Here is a 24385-nt window from a genome sequence, read left to right as displayed (position 1 = left end):
ATTTTATTTCTATTTTAAATCTAGATATACTTGTTACCTGAGCGAAGGAGGTCTGCGGGTTCAACAGGAGGTTCTGGAAGGTTCTCTTGAGAACCCATCTGAACTGAGTGAAGAAACCGGTCTTATAGGTGATGGTTCTGGAGCCAGAGGAAGAGGAGGAAGAATTCTTACCCTCCGTTATCCTCTCTAAAGCGAGAGGGGGAGGTCAGTGTTAATTGGGTTGATTATTAATTGTCAGATTTAACTCTACAGTAGATTCCGTGTGTGTGTGGTGTGTGTGTGTGTGTGTGTGTGTGTGTGTGTGTGTGTGTGTGTGTGTGTGTGTGTGTGTGTGTGTGTGTGTGTGTGTGTGTGTGTGTGTGTGTGTGTGTGTGTGTGTGTGTGTGTGTGTGTGTGTGTGTGTGTGTGTGTGTGTACCCAGCTCTGCTCTGGTCTCTCTGTATTGACTGCACTTCCTGTATTCCTGCACCAGTTTATCTTCAATCCCCTGCATCGAGGAGGACGACACGTCAGAGTCTGGAGGAAACAAGGAATAATCATCACAAGGAAATACAACAAAAGTGTATTTATATTTCCACTAGGGACGCTCCGATCGATCGGCCGATACTCACTCTCTACCGATCGATCGGTGCTCTCTAAACATGCCGATCGTGAGAGCCGATCACATGACGTAAAATACATGACACTTTTCTCTGTGTGCGGCAAAACAAGCTCGCCAACATGGCTTCACCGGTCTGGCATTATTTTAAGGGGTCCGAAAAAGACAGTAAAATAGTGGTATGCAACGTGTGTGAAGCAGAAATCCTGCAGCTCCGCCCGCCGGATAGGTAAGCGCAGCGAAACACACACACACAGGGAGAACCAGACCGCAGTTCATTTCCTCATATTCCAAACGAGAAATTACGGTAGCAAATCACCCGGTTCTTTACGAGCAGAACTATTAACGGGATACAAACCGGAGGAACCAGGCATGGAGGGAGGTGGCAGACAGTGGGTGAAACTGGTAGATTTTCGCCTGTTTGGGGATTTTATATAAATATATATTGCTCGCATAAAATCCCCGGGGTTTTTTGCTTTGTATGTCGGGGGCGGGAGATTCATGTGATTGGTTGTTGGTCGCAAAAAATCCCCACGCTTTCAGACACGCCCAGCTCCAAGATTTTCAAGATTTTTGAAAAGCTGCTGTGTGGACGTACCATAAGAGTTAGACCTAACACACTTAGCTATTTTATCTACCTCTGGAACAAGCTAAACTAGTTATTATAAATATATGTATTCTTCATTGTCGGGTCACTCTTTACTGGATCAGTGAGCTGCATGAGATACTGACAGGCTGTCAGGAGAGAGAGAGAGAGAGAGGGGGGAGGGAGAGAGGAAAAGAGAGCGCTTCCGCTCATTTCTCCCGTGTTATTATCAAAAGTGAATGTAAACTTGAATAATGTACATCATTTGAATGTAATAATTAAGTTGGTTGTTGTTTGTGGAAGCTCCAGAGAATGAGCATTAACTGAGTTTAAGCATCACTTTAAATGGAAGATTTAAAGTGATGTTTAAATCTTCCATTTAGGCCCCGCCCACTCGATCGGATCGGCGATCGGTATCGGCCGATACTGATTCCGGCGATCGGCCCCGAAATTGGCGATCGGAGCATCCCTAATTTCCACACACACACCGACACACACCGAGAGACCCACACACATTAAAATGATGTTATCTTTCACTGGACATTTTACTTCAACTTATTATGTTTGTATACATATTTTTATATATTCCACATTTACACACACACACACACACACACACACACACACACACACACACACACACACACACACACACACACACACACACACACACCACACACACACACACACACACACACACACACACACACACACCACACACACACACACACACACACATCACCACACACACACACACACACACACACACACACACACACACACACACACACACACACACACACACACACACACACACACAACACCACCTTCTCTGTTGTTCTGGGCCAGAGCCGCAGCGCTGGAGTCTCCGTTGATGATGTCCAGGAAGAAGTCAGCCGGGTTGTTGTGGGGATCACAGGTGTACCCTGGGAAATGTAGTTCCAAACACAATCACATGTAGTTCACTTCCTCTCTTTCATGTTTTCGGTTACTTTGGATTTCTTTTGACCTGCCTACCGATTTCAGAGAAGTAGTCCAGAGCGGTCTGAGCCGAGCCGTGGTACACCTTTAGAGAGGAACGAGTTCATGTGTTCATTCATTTCACTACGTAGAATATTATAGAAGCTGATGTGATTTAAGAGAATAATAAAATAGGCAGAAAAGAAAGATAAACCAGATTGACCAAAAGTGAGACAATAAGAGCAAAGTGAAGCAAGGAGGTAGAACATGAGCTAAACACAGTATATAGACCTGTTTCCCGTGCACCAGCAGCGTGAGGCTGTCGAACAGACGGTAGATTGAGTATCTGGGCTGGTGGATGGAGAGGATGATGGTGCGCCCGCTGTTAGCCATCCTGCAGAAACAAGAGCGGAAGAATGGTTCCTACCTGGTCACAGACATAGTACGAAGCTGTATGAAAGCCTTTTTGCGAAACGGGGGTAAAAACCAGGAGAAGTGAATCTGAGATGAAAGTCACTGTTTTTACATTTTTTACTTGGAAAAGTTGTGTGTTTTTACTCCAAATTACCACCATAATTGCTGTGTGTGTGTGTATACATGTGTGTGTGTGTGTGTGTGTACGTATGTGTGTGTATCTGGAATCTGGGTGTGACCCTAGATAACAACCTGTCCTTCACTGCAAACTTCGCTGCTACAACCCGTTGCTGCAGATACACGCTTTACAACATCAGGAAGATACGTCCCCAGCTGACTCAGAAAGCGACTCAGGTTCTGGTCCAGGCTCTCGTCATCTCACGCCTAGACTACTGCAACTCCCTCCTGGCTGGTCTACCTGCATGTGCCATCCGACCTCTGCAGCTCATCCAGAATGCAGCGGCTCGTTTGGTCTTCAACCTTCCAACATTTTCCCACACCACTCCGCTCCTCCGCTGCCCTTCACTGGCTTCCGGTAACTGCTAGAATCCACTTCAAGACAATGGTACTTGCGTACCATGCTGCGAATGGATCTGGCCCTTCCTACATCCAGGACATGGTTAAACCGTACACCCCAGCACGTGCACTCCGCTCTGCATCACCCAAACAGCTCGCTGCACCCGCACTGCGAAGGGGACCCAAGTTCCCATCAGCAAAAACACATGGGTTTGCTATCCTGGCTCCAAGATGGTGGAATGACTTAAAATAATTATTTCCCCCAACACACGTCACTATGTTTAGATCAGATATGTGGGCAGGCAGCATGGGCGGCGCCAGGATTTTTTTGCTGCAGTAGCTTAGCAGTTGCTATATGACAGCACGGCGTTGCTAGTTCATTTTCAAAATAAATAAACAAACAATACCAGTGGGCCAAACACGAGCCTGTTCATATTGTAGCGTTCACCGCTATTCAAGATCATAGCATCACTCGAGCCTTCAATGTCGAAAACTTTCTCTTTATTTTCTGGTAGACCTATTGACGGCCACAGCCACGCCTTACAGAACCAATCAATAACACTCATTATGACTTTTCCCCACACTCGAACACAACTCCTACCGTCTCGTACTCCCTCCACACACACCGGAAAACACACACACACACACACACCTGGATATCTAGATATCCCTGCCCTAATGCCAAAGTAACTGGCAACTGAATATGTGTCGCCGTTTGATGTCTATGTCTGGACCGCTGCGTAAAAAGGAGGGTTTCTGCCCCATTACTTCTCTTCTTACTTCTATAAGAATAAAACACGGAGGACGGAGATCTCTTTTTCTCCCCCTCTTCTGACAGCCCAGCAGCTGATCTCAGAGCACGCTCCCCTCTCCTGCAGGGGGGCGTGGTCAGCTGCAGCTCACAGCATCAGCCCCCTGTAAAAACAGCGCTGGAAAGAGCAAATAGAGCGAAATGAAGCATGGCTAAATGCAGGATCTTTTGGTATTTTGAAAAAAAAAACTATATTATATATAGGTCGATACAGTAGCCCCCCTTTTTTTTTAAAATAGTTTTTATAGGTGTTGCTATCTATTTTGTGTAGCGTGGTTCTACAAGCAAGTCAATGCATTCATTGGGTGGTATCAGAGAGTTGCACGGGTCTGTAAATGCAATGAAAACAATTGGCCACAGCAAATCATTTATATTAAACTAATTAACTATTAAATGTAATTTTTACTTTTGAATACTTCAGTACAAAGGATGTATTGAATAATTTAAGTGATATATGTGTACACATATAAATCATTAGTCAAAACAGGGCTACATTTGATTTAATTAAAAGGTATAATATGTGGTAAACTGAAGAGCCGTTTGGGAGCCAAAAGAGCCGGCTCTTCTTGGTGAGCCGAGCCAAATGATCCGGCTCACCAAGAAGAGCCGGAATTCCCATCACTAGCTGACTTGTGAGAAATCTTTCCATTTTCGATCTGTGTTCACATACTGAGAATTATAACAACATTAGCCAACTAACAGTTCACGCTTTAACTTACAACGACCCCTGATAGATCTCGCGAGAATGTGTATAAATTAGTGCTGTCAATATTACCCCTGTCGACTTTCCTGAAGTACTCCCCCGTTGATAGAATTCAACACGTAATGAATTAAGACCCCACGGTTTGATGATTGATAGGTGTGTGGGCTGTCTTTCATTTTGACACGCCGAAAAATGTTATAATAAACATAGATACTGTATGTTAAATGGATATATCCGCCTTCTTTCATTTATCTTTTCATTCCCACAACAATATACATAAAGAAATTGCATATTTTGGACATAGTTCGAATGGTGATTAATCATGATTAATTAATTTTTAAGCTGTGATTAATCTGATTAAAAATGTTAATCGTTTGACAGCCCTAGTATAAATATATATAGATGCATTTTCATCACAAAACAATGGGGTTGCTAAGCCGTTGCTAGGCCAATTGTTGGAGTTGCTATAGCAATTACATTTCCATTCAACTCTCTGGTTGGTCTGGTGGTGTCTTGCCTTTGAATTCACTGAACACGGGAAATTACAATCCTGCCGTCAGTCCTGCCGTCCTCTCTAGTGTCATGATGAGGTTCAGGTAAAGCACGGTTAATGTATTATATGATTGACTCAATAATATAATACATGACTTTGAGAGTAGGCAATCTAGGCATATTAACACAATTAATTAAACACACTTATCACGGCGACGGTGTACTGAGATTATTATTATTATTTATTTTTTTGCTAGGGGGGCCTTAGTGGCTGCGGGGCCCTAAGCGGCCGCTTATGTCGCTTAATGGGTCGGGCCGGCTCTGACCGTATCGGTACAATGAGCGACATCTAGTGATGGATTTTGGAACATTGATCAGATTTTTCTCATGGCAGTTAGAGACAAACCAGGGGACTGTCCATTTGTTGTAGTATTTGATCTAATATTACATTTGGTTTATATATTAGTCACTTTGTTATGAAATGCCAGGTTTTAGGCCTTGATTTGAACATTCAATCCTGGAAATAAAAAATCCCCAGATTATTTGTTTTTTAATCCTGATATAGAGTAGATAGTAAATCTGATAGGAAGACGAGTTAAGGGATAGAGGAGAAACGGTTATGGTATAATTACAGAGCCTGTCAATTTATACATTGAGGAAATCAATGTTAGTCTGTTAACCAAAGTGCTGCCATCTGATAATGTACTATCTATCGTTAAAGAACAGAATGAGAGGGGTCAATCCAGAATACAAATAAAGAAGCAAAGACATTGTAGAGCAGTGAGAAGGAAAAACGCTTGGTGTGTCAATTCATTACATTGCCAGGATTTCTCGTTGTTGTGAGAAAAAAAATTGCCCCCTCGTATTTTTTATCAGCCCCCTCAGTCATTTCGTCCTGGAGCCGGGCCTGCAGCAGATAGCTTACACACCTTCCGGCGCAGACTGAAAACTCATCTCTTTCGACTCCACTTCGAGCGATAGAATTACTAACAAAGCACTTATATACTAATAAAGGACTGGCTTATCTAAAGCCAGTTGAGTAGCACTTGAAATGTTTGGCTCTATGAAACCTGATGTACTTATATGATTCTGTTTTCTTCAAGGTTGTGTCTTCCTGGTCGAATGTACTTATTGTAAGTCGCTTTGGATAAAAGCGTCAGCTAAATGCAATGTAAGTGTGTGTGTGTGTGTGTGTGTGTGTGTGTGTGTGTGTACCTCTTCAGCAGCAGCAGTACAAAGTTAGCGGTGCTAGCATCCAGCCCAGTAGTGGGTTCGTCCAGGAAGAGGACGGGGGGGTCGATGATCAGCTCCATGCCGATGTTCGTCCTCTTCCTCTCTCCCCCCGAAATACCCCGGATCAGCTGAGTGCCCACCTGCACACACACACACACACACACACACACACACAACACACAACACACACACACACACACACACACACCACACACACACACACACACACACACACACACACACAACACACACACACACACACACAACACACACACACACACACACACAACACACACACACACACACACACACACCACACACACACACACACACACACACACACACACACACACACACACACACACACACACACACACACACACACACACACACACACACACACACACACACACACACACACACCACACACACACACACACACACACACACACACACACACACACACACACACACACACACACACACACACACACACACACACACACACACACACACACACACACACACAACACACACACACACACACACACACACACACACACACACACACACACACACACACACAGTTTTAATCTCAGAGAATCTAGGAGGGTATTTTCCCCCTAAATTTGTGATTTTATTTCTCGTAAACTAACCACTTTATCTCTGAGAATATTACGGTTTTTCCCCATAAATGTTCGACTGAGTCTCGGTGAATATCTCATATTTTTATTAATGCTGTCAAAATTATCGCGTTTGTAAGAGAATATTTTAATCCGATCTTGATTGGATAGAGTTTCTCAGCTTTTCTTAGAATCTGTGTTATTGCAAACATGCTTTGCGTTAAAGTCAAAGATCCTCTCTGTAAGTTGAGGTCACAGGTCAAAAGCTTCTCTGCCTTTCCTGTGGGGGAGGGTTTCCTGTCTCCATGCATTTGGGAGACAAACAGATCATTGTCCCGACATCTGCCATTGATTAGGTAAAGCGCGGGCTTCTGTGGTTCCGCCTCTTCTCATGTTGGTGCGTGGTGTCTCGCCTTTGTGGCAGAGCTGGCCAGGTTTCGTCTTGACAAGGGTCGAAGCTTTGCTACCTCTCCGGCTGTATTAAATGTACTCTTAAATAAACTCAGTGCTGTGGCTAAAGATGATCCAGACTCCATCATTTCACCACAACATTGCTACACAAAAGTTTTCCTCACAGCGTTAACGGCGGTAATTAATTTTTTTAATTAATTACGTTAAAATATGTAACGCATTTAACGCATGGCCCGCCCCATACATCCCACCAGTGGCAGCGCCAGGGTATGGCTGGGGTAGGCTACACCCATACCAAGAAATGGCTTAGCCCCACCATGAAAAATGATGTTAAAGTAAGCTAAATAAAGTCCGCCAACTCGCGGAGTAAATTGCACAGACAGCAGTTAGTAAGATTGATTTCAGTTGCCACTTGTCTGGAAATACCGAAGACCAGAAACGGTTTTGAAAAGTTTTGTCACGTAGTGATCGTCTTCTCAATAGAACATCTTTGATAATGTCTTCTGACCAATCAGAATCAAGATAACGGCGTGGTGTTGTTGCAGGAAGGGAGAATACTTTTTCTGTAGTACAGGGGTGCACATAACTGGTACGCAGGTTATGTGCGTAATCTGAAATGCGTACCGTCACTTGTGTCACAAAGCGCATTCGCGTACCGACGTACTTGTGAAGCTTTTCCAGAAGGCGGTTAGATCACCGGACGACAGAGTCGGTCTCCGTGTGCACAGACAGGCTGCTGTTAACGTCGGTCTGTACAACGGAATTGTGCAAAAACTACGCCAACCGGCTGCAGAGGGAGACTCCCCCCCTTCACTGGAGAACTGCGCTAAAACAGCTGATCACAACATTCACACTCTGTGGTCACAAAGTACTCCACTAGCCGCCGCCGCCCCCCCCCCCCCCCCCCTATCGACTTTCCTGAAGTACTCCCCCGTTGATAGAAATCAACACGTAATGAATTAGGACCCCACGGTTTGATGATTGATAGGTGTGTGGGCTGTCTTTCATTTTGACACGCAGAAAAATGTTTCAATAAACATGTTAAATGGATATATCCGCCTTCTTTCATTTATCTTTCCATTCCCACAACAATATACATAAAGAAATGGCATATTTTGGACATAGTTCGAATGGTGATTAATCATGATTAATTAATTTTTAAACTGTGATTAATCTGATTAAAAATTGTAATCGTTTGACAGCCCTAATTTTTATCCAAGAATAGTTAAAAAGGGTGTTTCCCATAAATGTGGTAGATTTGGTCTCATAACTTAATCAGGATTTTCCCTGTAGATTTGGAGGGATCATTTATATCATTCTTAGTTTTGTTTGGCATTTAAAATGACCACATATGTTCCCATTACTAGCTTTCTGCATTTGTTTATTTTTGTATTGTACTTCCCCCCCCCTCCTCTTCCTCCTCCTCTTCTTCCTCCTCTTCCCCCCCCCCCCCCCTCCTCACCCTGGAGTCGGCCACCCGTCCGAGCCCCAGCTCCTGGATCAGCTTCTCCACTTTCTGCTTCTTCTCCTCCTGAGAGACGGAGGCCGGCAGCCGGAGCGCCGCCGAGAAGGTGAAGTTCTCTCTGACGGTCAGAGTGCCCATCACCACGTCGTCCTGAAGAAGCATGGAGAAGAACGTGAAGAAGAAACATGTAGAACATGAAGAAGAACGTGAAGAAGAAACGTGAAGAACATGGAGAAGAAACATGGAGAACATGAAGAATGATCAGAACCAGAACTAAAACAAACCCTGTTAACCCCGCTGTTAAGAGAAGAGAAGATGAGAGGAGAGGAGAGGAGAGGAGAGGAGAGGAGAGGAGAGGAGAAGAGAGGAGAGGAGAGGAGAGGAGAGAGAGGAGAGAGGAGAGGAGGCACTAAATAAAAAGTAATAGTATCACTAAAGTCATTTCAATTCATGCCGAGGGGAAAGTGCACATCAGTAATTCATTGAAATTGAAATTGCACGGACACAGTTCTCGAGACATTTCACCATAAATCCCATTGGTCACTGTCATGGTGGCGCTAGAGGGAAAGTCAGATTATCATTAATGTCACCAGGGTTCATCCTCTGGAAACCATGAATGTTTGTAGACGCCTGATTGGCTCCTGCAGTTCTACTTCCTGTCTGACCTCCTCTCACCTGCACCACGTATCCCGACAGACACTTGAAGTTTGGAGGCTGGTGAGCTCCGTCGATCAGAACCTCTCCGGAGAGCCCGGCCGGGTCCTTCCTCGCCGCCAACACGTCCAGAAACCTGATGTAGGGAGATTCAAGTTAGAGGGCTGATTGGACACATATTTTATTTGTTTAACAAACAGTTCTTCTTGTATTTTGGATCATTCTTTTTGGAATTTTTCACATATTTTCTGCTTAAAATAAAATAACATATAACATATTTTAGTTATATGTTATTTTACAAATGTCTTGCAGTATTTATTTATTAATTTGAAGAATAAAAATAGCTTCCCTGTAAAGGAACACGTTATCCTTTAGTTCATCACCAGCTGCAGATACATGCTTTCCACTGGATGAAAACTACAGTATGTCCCTCTGAGATGTCGGGTTGTCGAAGTTTAAATTAGCATATGAAGTAAATATTAAAGTTTAGTTCAGACTCACGATGATTTCCCACTTCCCGTTGCTCCCATGATGGCGTTCAGTCCCGGCTTCATGAGGCCACTGAGGGAGAAAATGACAAAAACAGTTTAGAAAGCAAGCTGGTAACGATGTTGCTGCCTAGAAACACAAGGTGAATAGCCACTTACAATGCTGCAAGTTGTTTTTAGTGAGAACATGTTGTTTAGGGTAGTTCAGACTTTTAGGAAAATGACAGGAAGTTCTAGGTTATAATCAGACCTGAAAAAGTAAAAATGCATCAGAAAAAAGATCATGGAAAGTGTAGGAGACCAAATTGTTGTGCTCCCTATCTCTGTTTCTTATCCTATATCTAATAGAACTGCTCGGGTCTTGATAGATTGAGTGGGGAAGTTCATGAGATCTTTCTAGAGGGTTATCAAGAATAACTTTTATCCAATGACCTTTCCCCTCTCTGTCTGTGTCTGTGTATTCTCTTGTTCCGATTAACCCAGCCAAATCTTTTTTCTTGTTTTGTATCTATATCTACGCCGGGATCCGGAGTCGAGGCTGATCCTCTTGCTGTAGTTCTGTGTCTTGGATCCTCTATCCTGAGTTCTTTATTAAGTCGTGGACTTCGGGTCGTAGCTGAACCTGTCTCTGCGGTCCTGCCTTGGGTCTCGCCATGCTGCTTCCCTGATGGCTTCCACAGGATTGTAGCTGACATCCTCATGGATTCATCTTCTTATTACAGACACATGCATTTCCTAACATTCGGTCTATTTGCTGTAAAATGTATTATCTCTTCGATTTACACACGGCATCTATTGCACGTCTGTCCGTCCTGGGAGAGGGATCCCTCCTCTGTTGCTCTCCCTGAGGTTTCTCCCATCTTTCCCCTAAACTGTGGGTTTTCTCTGGAAGTGTTTCCTTGTACGATGTGAGGGTCTAGGGACAGAGGGTGTCGTTTTTCTCATACTGATATTCTGAACAATCTGTGCTGTTGTATTTGCTGTACAGTGTTTCTACTGTAGGCTATTTTTATTATATGTACAGCACTTTGGCTCCACCAAAAATCGTTTATAAATGTGCTATATAAATAAAACTTGATTTGATTTGATTTGAAATGTTTAAATCACATTTGGTCCGATAACTTTAGCGAAAAAGTTAATTCGACAAAACCCTTAAAACTTTAGACACTTCTTAATAATTCCCAAGAAGACGAGCTGATAAACCAATCAGATTCCAGTATTAGGGGAGGTAGGATTGTAGGTCGTCTGATTGTAAAGTGACAACTAAATTAACCAGACCAATGGGAGGCGTGTGGCGCAGTGGGCTAGTGCGTTGGTGTTCGGATCAGGGGGGTCACAGGTTCAAACCCCACTGCAGTCAGGGGGTGTTTCTCAATCGCGAGGATGCTGGCTTGGTAGTCGCGTACTACCAAGTCACTTCCTTCAGAAACGAAGCAAGTATACTTCCAAGCCACGGCTTTGGAAAACGAAGAAGAATGGAACAGGCTAACAAGTGTGCCACTCTCTCTAACGGTTTCAACATAAACTGTACCGAAAATAAATACCTCACGATGTCTATCTAATTATGAACTTTCTGTACTTTCACGGAACACATTTTTGGTGATAACAAAGTCACATATTTACCAACACATGTTCTACGCCACTACATACTTACATTTAAATGTGTGCTGCGTCGGTTCAGCCATTCTCCGCAAGGGTTTTTGAAATTGGTCCGTGCGCAAAGCATTGTGGGGATTTTAAGGACGCGAAGTCTACCCATGTGCAGCCTCGAAATTACCCCAAGGACGCGGCCTCGGTGGAATTCCAAGTATGCTGGAGATTGGAACAGTCCTTCAGCGGCACTCGATGACGTAGCATCCTTGAAATATTGGCTTGGAAGCCAGTATCCTCGAGATTGAGAAACGGCCAGCATGTCGTTGTGTCCCTGAGACACTTCACCCCAAAGTGCTCCTGTGGGGATTGCCCACAGTGTTGAGTATGTAGGTCGCTTTGGATAAAAGCGTCTAACAAGTAACAAAAAACATCGACCAACCAGGATAGCCAGAAAAAGCCATTACAGGCTACGAGCTATTCACCAAAAAAAAGGAATATTAGTTATAAGACATATTATAATTATCTCTATTAACGTATTGTTCCGTTAGCAACCGAGCTAACTAGCTTCCTTATGTCTGGAAACAATGTTTGTAACCCTTCAATGACAATAATGAGACATTTGCTTCTCTTATAGCCTGTTGTTGTGTTACCGCTTTCAAACTGCTCAAACCTGCAGAAAAGACAGATGGATGAACGTCTGTATCTCCGGAGCATTTAACCATTTAAACTGCATTTAAAACATGACCTTACTTGTTTACATTTGTGACTGCCTTGTCGTATTGTTCTTGTATTTGTATGGTAATGTTGTATTGTTGTACTGTTCGATGTATCATAGGTCCAATTTATAGTCACTTTGTATATTATATATTCAAAGTTTTAGCTTGTATTGTCAACATGATACTGTCTGTTATGTGTAATTGCACCTTCGGGAATGCTTGGAATGTCGCTGTAGTGACGATAAAGGAATCTAATCTAATTACATTCCCATTTTTGAAGCTGTATTTTACTCACTTTAAGTCGATGAGGATTTCTTTGATCGTCCCTTTCTTCCGACACAGGCAGTTTCCTCCGACGGTCACTTTGTAGTCGATGTTGTGGAAGCTAACGGTGGTGCCGCGCCGCTGCTGGCCCAAACCTGCAGGCTGAAAAACACGTATTATAAACCCAAAATGTGTATATTTTTAATAATATGTGAGGTTATGATCAATGAAGGAAGGGTACCTGGTGTCTGGAGACTCCATCGGTCCCCATGTCTATCGCCATCCGGAACTCAGACATCTTCTACCTCTTCCTGCTGAAACACTGAGGATAGATTATTGTTGTTAACGCTTATACAGGAAACTGACCCGTTTTCAACATAGGTTCAACTTTTCTATGGTTTCAATTATCAATTTATTCCCATTTTTTACAATAAATCAAGTTTTAACCTCCAAATAGTGAATGAAACATGGATTTCTGTCCATTTTATCAAATCAAGTTTTATTTATATAGCACATCTATAAACGATTGTTGGTGGAGCCAAAGTGCTGTACATATAATAAAAATAGCCTACAGTAGAGACACTTTACAGCAAATACAACAGCACAGATTGTTCAGAATATCAGTATGAGAAAAACGACACCCTCTATCCTCAGACCCTCGTTCCTTAGACCCTCACATCGTACAAGGAAAAACTTCCGGAGAAAACCCACAGTTTAAAGGGAACATGGGAGAAACCTCAGGGAGAGCAACAGAGGAGGGATCCCTCTCCCAGGACGGACAGACGTGCAATAGATGCCGTGTGTAAATCGAAGAGATAATACATTTTACAGCATATAGACCGAATGTTAGGAAATGCATGTGTCTGTAATAAGAAGATGAATCCACGAGGATGTCAGCTACAATCCTGTGGAAGCCATCAGGGAAGCAGCATGACGAGACCCAAGGCAGGACCGCAGAGACAGGTTCAGCCACGACCCGAAGTCCACGACTTAATAAAGAACTCAGGATAGAGGATCCAAGACACAGGACTACAGCAAGAGGATCAGCCTCGACTCCGGATCCCGGCGTAGATATAGATACAAAACAAGAACAAAGATTTGGCTGGGTTAATCGGAACAAGAGAATACACAGACACAGACAGAGAGGGGAAAGGTCATTGGATAAAAGTTATTCTTGATAACCCTCTAGAAAGATCTCATGAACTTCCCCACTCAATCTATCAAGACCCGAGCAGTTCTATTAGATATAGGATAAGAAACAGAGATAGGGAGCACAACAACCTATCTCTTCGTCAGATGCACTCCCCCGCTTATCTAAGCGACTCTGTACCCCGTTACCCTCTACAAGGCCATAGACGAGCAGAGGGGACCGTTACCCTCTACAAGGCCATAGACCAGCAGAGGGAAAATGGGGGTTGGGTAAGGGTAAGGGTTTTTAAGAATAAACCGCAAAGGTCTAAAGGGAAAAAATATGAAATATAAGGTACTATATTTTAAGTAATCCTATCTAGGCCTACTATTCCTATATTTGAATAATGTATAAACTATTTTAAAAATACTTTATGAAATCCTTATGTTATGTTATAAATATTAAAATAAAGAACTAAATTAATAAATAAATAAATGAATAAATAGATAATTAAACAAAAGCCAAAGAGAAAAACTGAGTTTTAAGTGTTGATTTAAAAACCCCCAGGGTCTGGGCCGACCTCACATGGAGGGGCAAAGTATTCCAGAGCCTGGGGCCAGCCGCTGCGAAAGCTTGATGCCCTCGGGTTTTAAGCCTGGTCTTAGGCACTATCAACAGCAGCTGATCAGCCGACCTTAAGGCTCTGCCTGGGGTGTAGCGATGGAGAAGTTCTGCTATATAGGCCGGAGCCAGCCCATTTAGGGCTTTAAAAACAAATAAAAGGAGTTTAAAATCTATTCTGAACCGAACTGGAAGCCAGTGCAATGAAGCCAGAATTGGGGTGATATGGTCGTGCTTTTTATGGCCAGTAAGAAGACGTGCAGCTGCATTCTGAACTAGCTGGAGGCGTCTAATTGAGGCCTGATCCATACCCACGTACAGAGCATTGCAGTAATCCAGTCTCGAGGTAACAAAGGCATTAATAACCCTTTCTAGGTCTTTAAAAGATAAAAACGACTTGGTCTTAGCCAATAGTCGTATTTTGAAAAAGCAGGTCTTAACTACGCTGCTAACCTGCTTATCAAATGTAAAGGCGCTGTTGAAGGTCACTCCAAGGTTCATGACAGAGGGGAGGATATTTGTATTGAGGGAGCCCAGATTATCAACCTGGGAGGCTGGAGGTTGGGGTCCAAAAAAGATGACCTCGGTCTTGCTCTCATTGAGGGTAAGGACGTTTTGGCTCAGCCAGGATTTAATCTCTGTTAAGCAGTCCTTCAACTGCTGTAGTGAGTTGGCATTTTGATTGAGAGGCAGATAGATATGTACATCGTCAGCGTAACAATGGAAGGGGATATTATGTTTTGTAAGAATTGAACCTAGGGGCAGTATATACAATAGGAAAAGGATGGGGCCCAGAATCGAGCCTTGGGGAACCCCACAGGTAAGAGGGGCTTTCGCAGAGGAGAAGACTTTTCAAGACTGCACTGAAAAGCTACGGTCCGTCAAATAAAACCTGAACCATGCAAGAGCAGAGCCTGTAATACCTGCGGACTGTTCAAGCCGTGACAATAGGATACTATGATCCACAGTGTCAAAGGCAGCAGTTAAATCTAACAGCACCAAGACAGCTGGGCTGCCTGAGTCGGCGGCTAAGAGCAGATCATTAAAAACTCTTAAAAGGGCTGTTTCAGTGCAATGCATTTTTCATGGATGCCATGCGTGGTTAAAAACGACTGCAGCTGGGCGTAGACTACTCGCTCCAAGGCTTTAGATAAAAAGGGTAGCTGGGAGATGGGACTGAAATTTGCGAGAATGGAGGGATCGAGATTTTTCTTTTTAAGTAGTGGCTTAACCATGGCATGTTTGAAGGCAGCTGGGACACATCCTGAGCTAAGAGAGGTGTTTATAAGTAATAAAACACTTGCTCCAACTGATTCAAAAACATCTCTAAGGAAGCGAGAGGGAATGCTGTCTAAGGTGCAGTTTGTCGGCCGCAGGTGCTTGACTACATCCAAGATAGAAGAGAGGGATACAGGCTCAAAGTGGTCGAGGACAGCAGGGCACAGAAAGGGAGCAGGATCTGGGGTAGCACTAGTATAGGCTAGCCTAAGAGCAGATACTTTTTCGATAAAAAATTCAAGAAATGTATCGCAGAGAGTAGTTGATGGCACAATTGGAGAAGCATCACAAGGATTAATGATCGAGTTGAGAACATTAAAAAGAACTTGAGGTTTATGTCTGTTTTTGGAGATGAACAGAGAAATATACTCTGTGTTGGCTGCTTTGACTGCCGTCTGATAATCGGAAAGGCAAGCAAGAAGAATTTCTAAGGAGACATGAAGTTTATCCTTTTTCCATTTTCTCTCTGCACGCCTGCAAACGCGTCTAAAAGCGCGAGTACAATCATTGAGCCACGGCTCTGAGAGAACTTTGTTGCGTCTAAGCGTAAAAGGAGCAACGGAATCCAGTATTAGTGTCAGCAGTGCTGGAATTGGGCCGGTACTCACCGGTACGCAGTACCGGCACTTCTGGTTCTGACCCATGGAGTACCGGCACTTCTTGCTCAGTACCGGCATGCTGGCGGTACTCCGGTACTCATGCACCGTGCCAGTACTCAACACTCTCCCGCCGTTCTTATTATACATCCATATATATATATACAGCCGCCCGGTACTCAGTAGATGCGTCATGAGGTGCCGAACGGACATTCTCATCGCTCTAACCGCTGGAGTTTCACAGCGGCTGTCAGCTGTTTACTCCTGTCATTCAAACAGAACGTGCTGGAAAGGGGGCAGGGCTTATCTTCTCCATGTAAATACTGTGGTGGAAACGACTATGTCAAAATTAACCTATTTGACCGTGATTTAATAGTAATACACGTTTCAAAATAATAATAATAATAATGCCGAAGTAACAACATACTGAAAACTGTTAGTAAAACCATGTTTTAATGCTTTACAATTTACATACCTAGATGCACGTGTGTTGTGTTTATGCAGTGCAACTCCCACCCAGTGGGTGGCTATGTAGAGTGATAGAACAGAGCAGGCACGCCCCCGAGAGAAGGAAAGCAAGTCACGTCACAAATTAGCATTTCTAAAATGTTAGCGTGGATTAATAAAAGTGCAAAAAGACAGCGGTTGTCGCCGGAAGAAACTTCAAATACAGAGAATGCTGTGCCTGTGTTGGAAATTGTGTCTGATGGGGAGCTTTCTTTGGTTGATCCTCCTGCTCCAAGTTCTAGTGCATTAGCATTAGCACTAGCTCCGCCGCCTCCTCCAGAGCCTCTAAAGTTAGCTGCTGCTGGCGCAACTGCCACCACCAACACCGGGCAAAGCGATGCACCTGACTGCTGGACAACGGACCAGGTGCAATATTTTTGCAAGACCAATGCATGGCTCCTTCTTAAAGATAAGAAGCTAGGATGTCGGATATGCAGAGATGTCAAATCTTTGGGAATACACACTGGACAAGGACTGAAACTGTCAACTGAATGGGGTGAGTGTGCAGTGTCTCATTTCGGTGTTGACAAGGGCAAACAACAAGCTAGCCTGAGAAAAAAAATCAAAGAACATAAAGAATCACAAGCCCATGTAAAAGCTGCTGACATCCTTACATCTGCTTCACGTGAAACTATTCAACATCAAGTGCAGTCTATGCATAAATCTGAATTAGACACCACTATCAGAGTTTTTCGAACGGCATATACAATTGGCAAACATAGCCGGCCATTCACAGACATGCCAATTGATTTGAATGTACAGAAACTGAATGGGCTGAACGTGGGCAGGGTTTTGCACTCCAATAAAACCTGTGGCGAAATCATCGACCACATAGCTCATGATCTGAAGAAAAAAATGGCAAAAGACATTACAGAAAACCAAAGAAAACTCTGTGTTTTGGTCGATGAATCTACCACTATTAGTGGTAAAACGGTGCTTGTTGTGTGTCTACGCTCAGCATTAGCTGATGCTGAGCCCGAAACGTTTTTTTGGGAGCTGATCGAGTTGGATGGAACAACGGCTGATGACATCACAAAGGCGTTAATGGAGTGTCTTGGAAGAGATTTTAACGAGGACTTTTTAGTTCAGTGTTTTGTTTCTTTTGCATGTGATGGGGCTTCAGTCATGCTAGGGAAGAGAACAGGCGTTGCTACCCAGTTGTGTAGTAAATTCCCAAGCCTGTTTGTGTGGCACTGCTCCAATCATCGTCTAGAGCTGGCAGTTGGGGATGTGGTCAAGGAGGTCTCAGGGCTCAATCATTTCCAGATCTTTTTTGACAAACTCTATTCCTTGTTCCATGCCTCCCCCAAAAATCAGAGGCAGTTAGCGCAGTGTGCGCAAGCAGTCGGACAGCGTCTCCTGGTGATAGGGCGTGTTTTGTCCATCCGCTGGGTGGCTTCAAGTGAAAGGAGCGTCAGAGCAGTCTGGGAAAACTACCGAGTGCTTCATGATCACTTCACAAATGCTGCAAACGACACGAGCAGGGATTCCAGAGACAGAGCAAAGTACAAGGGCCTGGATGATGTGCTCACATCTGCAACGTTTGTCAGCAATCTGGGACTGATGTACGATGCGCTCACAGAGCTCAGCGACCTCTCTCGGCAACTCCAAAAAAGAGAGATGACACTGCCTACAGCAGATAGGCTCTTAACTCGAGAAATACGAGTTTTTGAATCCATGGTCACCATGCCTGGCCCACACATGACTACAGTTCATACAGCTCTAGCTGAGAAGTCCTTCAAGGGTGTTGCCCTGCGTGAGAATGGCAGGCTTGTACAGATTCATGCAGGTCAGTTTTTCCGCAGTATGGTAGAGAATCTGAGACACAGAATGACTTCCACAACCTCCTCTCATGTCAGCACAAGAGAAATCCCATTACATGGCCGGGAGGCCCGGGACAATCAGCTAATCCAGGACATGAAAGTTATCCATCCTGGAAGTTGGCCTGAAGAGGAGTTAGACGTACAGTATGGGGACGTAGAGGTGCTACGTTTGTGCGAAGTGCTGAAAGTGGACAGAAGAGAGACTGTTCAGGGCTTTCGCGAATACAAGGAAACCAGGGCATCCCGTACACCTGCTGCCATGGAGCCTCTACTGAAAGCAGTCCGAACCATCGCTGTCTCCACTAGTGAGTGTGAGCGGGCATTCAGCTGCATGAACGATATCCTTACTGCAAAAAGGAATGCTCTCTCTGTCAGCCGACTGTCCAGCCTGGTTTTCATTAAATGTAATGGACCATCACTAGGACAGTTCAATCCGGAACAGTATGTGAGGTCCTGGCTGGCAAAGGGAAGGAGAAGTGCTGATGAAAGAGCCTGTCCAGCTCCAGCCCCTGATACTGATGTCCCCAAGGCCTTCTGGAGCCTTTTCTAACAATGTGAAGTATATTGCAAAGCAGCTCACCCAGTGAGAAGACTTTTGGCATAATGTGCCGATTTGTACAGATCCTGGAGATAGAAGGACTTCAGACCAACCAGGGAGTTATCTGATCAGCTTGGTGTTCAATGTAACTCTTTACCATGGCTCAGACTTTGTTACTTGCAGTTACAGTTTCTCATTTTAGATTGTGCAAATTTTGCATTTGTTTTGACATGTTCTTTGTTCATGCTCTTTATCATTTTTCTGAGTTGGAAAGTTAGATTGCATCATAGTTTACTTTATACATATTTGTATTCTTCAGTGGTGAAGTATATTGCAAAGCAGCTCAGCCATGTGAGAAGACTTTTGGCACTTTTTCGTTTTTCGTTTTCTGAGTTGGAAAGTTAGATTGCATTCAAAATGTACAGAAATACTTAATTTTGTTAAAGCTTTTTATAAAAAATGCTTCTGACCAGAGCTTTGTTTCCTTGTCATTAATGTTGAACACCACCAGAGGGGCTCTCACCTGAAAGGTCTCTGCTTCATGTGTCTGCAGCAGAAGATCTAGACTTTGATTGCTATATTTTCAGTTAATATTGACCTTACTGAGCTTTAGCCATATCCGCTGCCTATCATAAAAAATGTTAAGTACAGTGAACCTTTCTAAAATATACAGTAGTAAAGAGACAAACCCACCAGCATTATAGTAGCCAAATTCTTGTTTGTAGGCTGTATATATAAAATTGACTTGAAAAAGTTGCTGATTTTAGAGTACTGGCACCTTTTTCATTCCAATTCAAGCACTGAGTGTCAGACCCGGCGCCAGAACAAATCTGAAGGGAGGGCATATGATTTTAATGGGAGGGCACACAAAACCGTCACGTGCTGCGGGCCTGCGGCACAATATATATCAAACAGCAAGGCCAACAGCAGTGCGTAAAGACGCACACTTATCGCAAATACATACACAAATAAAGGGCAACGTAGAAACCACTTTGAAACATTGTGTGCGTGGCAGCACAGGCACTGGTAAATCACCAGCAAGGCACACTGGTTAAGGATGGCTTCCTCATCGTTGCACTCGGAGAGAAATAGAGACGGACACGATGAACTGTTTAACCCGCCTTGGGCATGGTTTATGTTCCTATGCACTGCAGGTGCATCCTTTCGCTCAGCCGAGCTAACTTTGAACATTATTTTGGCCAACTCTGTATCTTTGTGCAGCATATACTCAAACAGCGATAGGAAGAGCCCACTGCCTGACTCGGACATGCTGTGGAGTGAACCGTGGTCACCTCTGAGAGGGAGTTGGTTAACGGCTAAAAAAGCTATCATATCAACGACAGCTGACACGTAATAACGGTTCCGTGCAGCTGATCTGCACCAAAGTATTAATTTCCTTATTTGTTTCCTCGCGTATCTGTCTCTCTCTTTCCACACACTCTCACATGAAATGTGTTCTTTTGATGCGGCATGCATTAGCAGTCCTTTATCAGTCTGTAATGCGTGTTTCCAGTCGCAAAAACCTTTGACAGTAAAAGCCGCATCAGATGAAGATGTATTTACTTTAAACTGTCTACAGGGGAAACAAAAGGCTGCGTCTGCTTTTAACGAATCTTCAAGCCATGGTCTGTTGCAAAAGGTCATGCAAAAGTGCGCTTCTTTCCTGAAAACAATCTCCCTGATAACGATCCAGTTTCACCTGTTGGGTTTATTAACCCCAAGATCATCTGGGGCTGTTGGTCTTTGAGCGGTTTGTGAGGTCCATTTTGTAATTCAAACATAAATGGGAGTCTACACAGAATGCACAATAAACAAACAAATCCAGAAGGCAGCAGAGTGATTGGTCTAAATGTGCGAATCACAAATCACAACAGACACATTAATTTATTTGACATAGCCTGCGATTTTTTGTTTTAGTTACTATCTGACATCACATACATCATAGCATAAAAGTTCACAGTTTATTTATAATTAAAAAACTTCTTTTTTTTTTTAAATGTTATAAATAATCAAAAACGTGTATATTGGGGGAGGGCAGGAATGTCAAATGGGAGGGCCTGGCCTGGCCCTCCCACGGCGCCGGGCATGATTAGTGTGCACGTCGAATCAAACAAAGAGATAAACTCATCCGCACTAAAAGCACAGTTCACCTCTAATTTACAAATCGGATAAGTATTAAAAGCATCTGAAAACTGTGAGGCAGTCAAGTTGTTAATTGAACGCAGACAACGCGCAGGGGCACGTGACTCGACTCCTACAGAAGGGATCGAGGTTGTAAACAGAACCGGTAAATGGTCTGAGATACGCGTTCCTGCACAGATTTCATCCACATAGATAGACAATCCAAACGATAATACTAAATCTAAGGTGTGTCCTTTATCCTGTGTTGGGCCAGCCACAGACTGAATGAGACCGAAAGAGTCGAGAAGGTTTAAAAAAATCCCTAACCAGAGGTTTAGACTCGCAGCACACATGGACATTAAAGTCTCCGCAGATCAAAACACGATCATATTTCACCATGATCCCAGACAGAAAGTCAGAAAAGTCAGTTATAAAATCATTATTGTACTTTGGCGGACGATACACGACTGCGCAGAGTATAGGCGAGGCTAGGTATTTTAAGTTTCAAGAACACGTTTTCAAGCAAGTAAAAGCCTTTAACATCACATTTTGAAGATTAAATTAGTACGTTATATACAAATAATAATATAAGGTTGTGTCTATTAATAGTCACTAAATTACATAAAACTGACCCATTTTTTACATCATTTTGCGTTTTAATCTAATATTTTCTATGGTTTCAATGCATTTTATATATATATTCCTTATATACATTTATATATTTCTCAATGTATTCACATTTTAAAAATAAATCAAGTTTAATCCTTCAAATAATGAGTGTAACATGAATTTATTTTTAGTAAAAAGTGTTTTAATTTAAAGCAAATAAAATTAAACAATCAAAAAATAAATTTGAATTTGTTTTATCTTTAAATATCGCCTTTCTAAAAATAGAAATATTGCAAATAATGGATTTAAACTGGGTTTTTGTGATTTAATGTTAGCAGCTAATGTTAGCATGCTGGGCTAATTAGCTCTCCGGCAGCAATGTAAGAGTTATCTCTGTGTTTAATCAGATTATTGTTGGAAATCCAAAACCTACAATATTTATATTACATTTAGCAGTTACACATTTATTAATCCAACACATCCACTGTGTGTTAGCTGTTAATATATGCCCTTTATCAAAGTTTAAACTCACATTAATGACTATTTTACACAATGTATGTCAGTCCACATCCTTAATAAGGTGGATAAAGACGCTAGTGTTAGATTATAACATGATAATCAGTCATTGACATAATCACAATTATAAATCTTGATCCTAAGTAAATGCAGTGTGTGTTGAAAGTAAAAGTAGTAAAGAAGCTTACAAATCAACCAATGCCTTTCAGTCAAAGAACCGCTCCCACGTTCCCCATCTTTAGCCGCATGCGGGCTAATCTAACCTCACACACATCACACAAGTTACATGTCTCTTCACACACACTTAACGAGGTTACACAGAGCATTAAAAGAGGTTTATTTACCTTCTGAAGCTCAGTAATCCCAGTGAGACCGGCAGCAGCAGCAACTGTGTGAGAGGAGTGTGTGAGAGAGCAGTGTCTAGTAAACCCAGTTCAATGACTGAAGGCTAGATAAGAGAAGTAGGCTAAGTAGTGGGTGGATTGTAAAGGTACGGGTACTGTATGTAATTACAGATCTGAGTACTTCTTCCACCTCTGTATACTGTTCATTCTCAGCACAGTTAATAATGAAAAAAAAAGTGTATTATTTAACTGTTATTGAAATGTGTTCATCTTTCTCGTGACATCTTGTGGTGCTGCGTGAGTACTGCAGCTGGGAGATATGCAGTTCTCGCGAGACTTCAGCAGTCCAACGATTTTCCCACTCTGTTTTCCTCTCACAACAAACAACGGCTCGAAAAATGTGATTTAATCTCATAAATGTTGTAATTCGTACCGGTAAAACATGCTGATTTTACTTTGATGTAAAAACGTTATATCTTGTACACTTTGTGTCACATGGAGCCGTTTTATTAAGATAATCGTTGTGTTTTAAAAGTGAACCATCGTGTCAACAAGGTGAGTTTAACGCTTTGATGGCTAATAAATACTTCGCATTTTTTAATTAAGACTAACAAAATAATTTAATGCTGGCTGTTATAAGGTTTTAAAATATCGTATTTACCTTGTGTTGCATGTATTACGTTTACTCTTTACTGTATTTAAGTACAATGTTGTTGTTTTATTTTGAAAAGTACTTTTTGATCCTTGTACTTTTAAGATAAGATAAGATATATTTTGTATTTGTTGCATTTTTCGTCACAGCAGCACTTTATTTAAGTAATGTTATGAATGCAGGTATTTTACTTCTATTTCTACACTTCATTAAGACTATTATTTACATTTTATTTAAAGGAAAAGGAAAGGGAAACCCCCTAAAAAGCAGAATAGGACCCCTTTAAGTAAAATGTTATTTTCTAGCTACATATTTAAATGTTGCCTACCATCCCAGCTATCATATGCTCTATATTTTAGAGTTATAACCCAATATTCCCACAAATGTGTCACAGAAAATCTAATATTTAGGGTAAAGAAATAGCCTTCTATCACTTTCCACATGCTAACTAACATGTTGTACATATGTTAATATTTTTCTGTGTAGACATGAATGAAGGTGACGGACAGAAGGAACATCTAGAAACTCCCTGAAAGAAAGGAGGCTGCTGATTGGACGACATGAGAAAGGTCAGACAGATTCTACTTTATTGTATTTACACTTCACATTTTGAGTCGGCAGTCACCTTTAAATCAAAACTCCTGAGAATAACAACAGTTAAAAGTACAGATGGAAACTCAAAGGTCTGACTTTGTCATTTTTATGATTGTTTTTTTAACTCTATATCCACATCAAAATGAAAACCATGACTCTAAGACATCAAATAGTAAAATGTTATACTTATACTGGGTTTTACCTTTTCTCTATATACATTTCTGCCACTAGGGGGCGCTCAATAACAACAATAACAGTCATCAAAGACACATTGGAAGCAGAGGATCATGGGAGTTGTAGTTTTCTGCTTCTCCCTTACAAAAGCTGAATTAGCCACAGATGTATTCTCTCGACAAAACCAACAAACCCACTGATTTAAACGTTTAAAAAATACAAAAAAGGCAGTTATTCGTTAAAAATCAGTGTTTCTTGTGGTTTAAAAAGGACGTCCTGATAGGCTGTGATCTGGGTTAACGTTAGCTCAGTTTCTTCCTCTTATAACTCCAGATTCAGATGTGTTTACCAATCCA

At 42.4% G+C, this 24385-nt stretch overlaps 2 protein-coding genes across 4 annotated transcripts in view; one reads left to right on the top strand and one right to left on the bottom strand.

Moving 5' to 3' along the window:
* LOC117540540 (broad substrate specificity ATP-binding cassette transporter ABCG2-like) overlaps positions 1-22810 on the bottom strand; it is a 33380-nt gene extending 10570 nt beyond the window's left edge. Inside the window, exons 1-12 of one of the 3 annotated variants that reach the window (XM_034207286.1) lie at positions 22610-22810; positions 12769-12849; positions 12559-12689; positions 9968-10027; positions 9488-9602; positions 8810-8962; positions 6296-6453; positions 2436-2538; positions 2202-2250; positions 2012-2110; positions 418-516; positions 38-186 (exon numbers count right to left, since the gene is read on the bottom strand). In XM_034207286.1, coding sequence (XP_034063177.1) covers positions 38-186; positions 418-516; positions 2012-2110; positions 2202-2250; positions 2436-2538; positions 6296-6453; positions 8810-8962; positions 9488-9602; positions 9968-10027; positions 12559-12689; positions 12769-12825 — 1173 coding nt within the window. In that variant the 5' untranslated portion in view covers positions 12826-12849; positions 22610-22810. Of the gene's footprint in view, positions 1-37; positions 187-417; positions 517-2011; positions 2111-2201; positions 2251-2435; positions 2539-6295; positions 6454-8809; positions 8963-9487; positions 9603-9967; positions 10028-12558; positions 12690-12768; positions 12850-22453; positions 22588-22609 lie in introns of those variants that run through there. The other 2 variants (XM_034207289.1, XM_034207288.1) reach the window with 2 other exon arrangements.
* Positions 22811-22984: 174 nt separating this feature from the next.
* LOC117540539 (type II inositol 3,4-bisphosphate 4-phosphatase-like) overlaps positions 22985-24385 on the top strand; it is an 80056-nt gene continuing 78655 nt past the window's right edge. The window contains exon 1 of the mRNA XM_034207281.1: positions 22985-23164. The gene's annotated coding sequence lies outside the window, so the exon portion shown is untranslated. The remainder of the gene's footprint in view (positions 23165-24385) is intronic.

The sequence above is a fragment of the Gymnodraco acuticeps genome, unplaced genomic scaffold (genome assembly GCF_902827175.1).
Source record: "Gymnodraco acuticeps unplaced genomic scaffold, fGymAcu1.1, whole genome shotgun sequence".
Classification (NCBI taxonomy): Eukaryota; Metazoa; Chordata; class Actinopteri; order Perciformes; family Bathydraconidae; genus Gymnodraco; species Gymnodraco acuticeps.
Note: the sequence above shows the minus strand (reverse complement) of the source record. Positions and strands in the feature narration are given on the sequence as shown.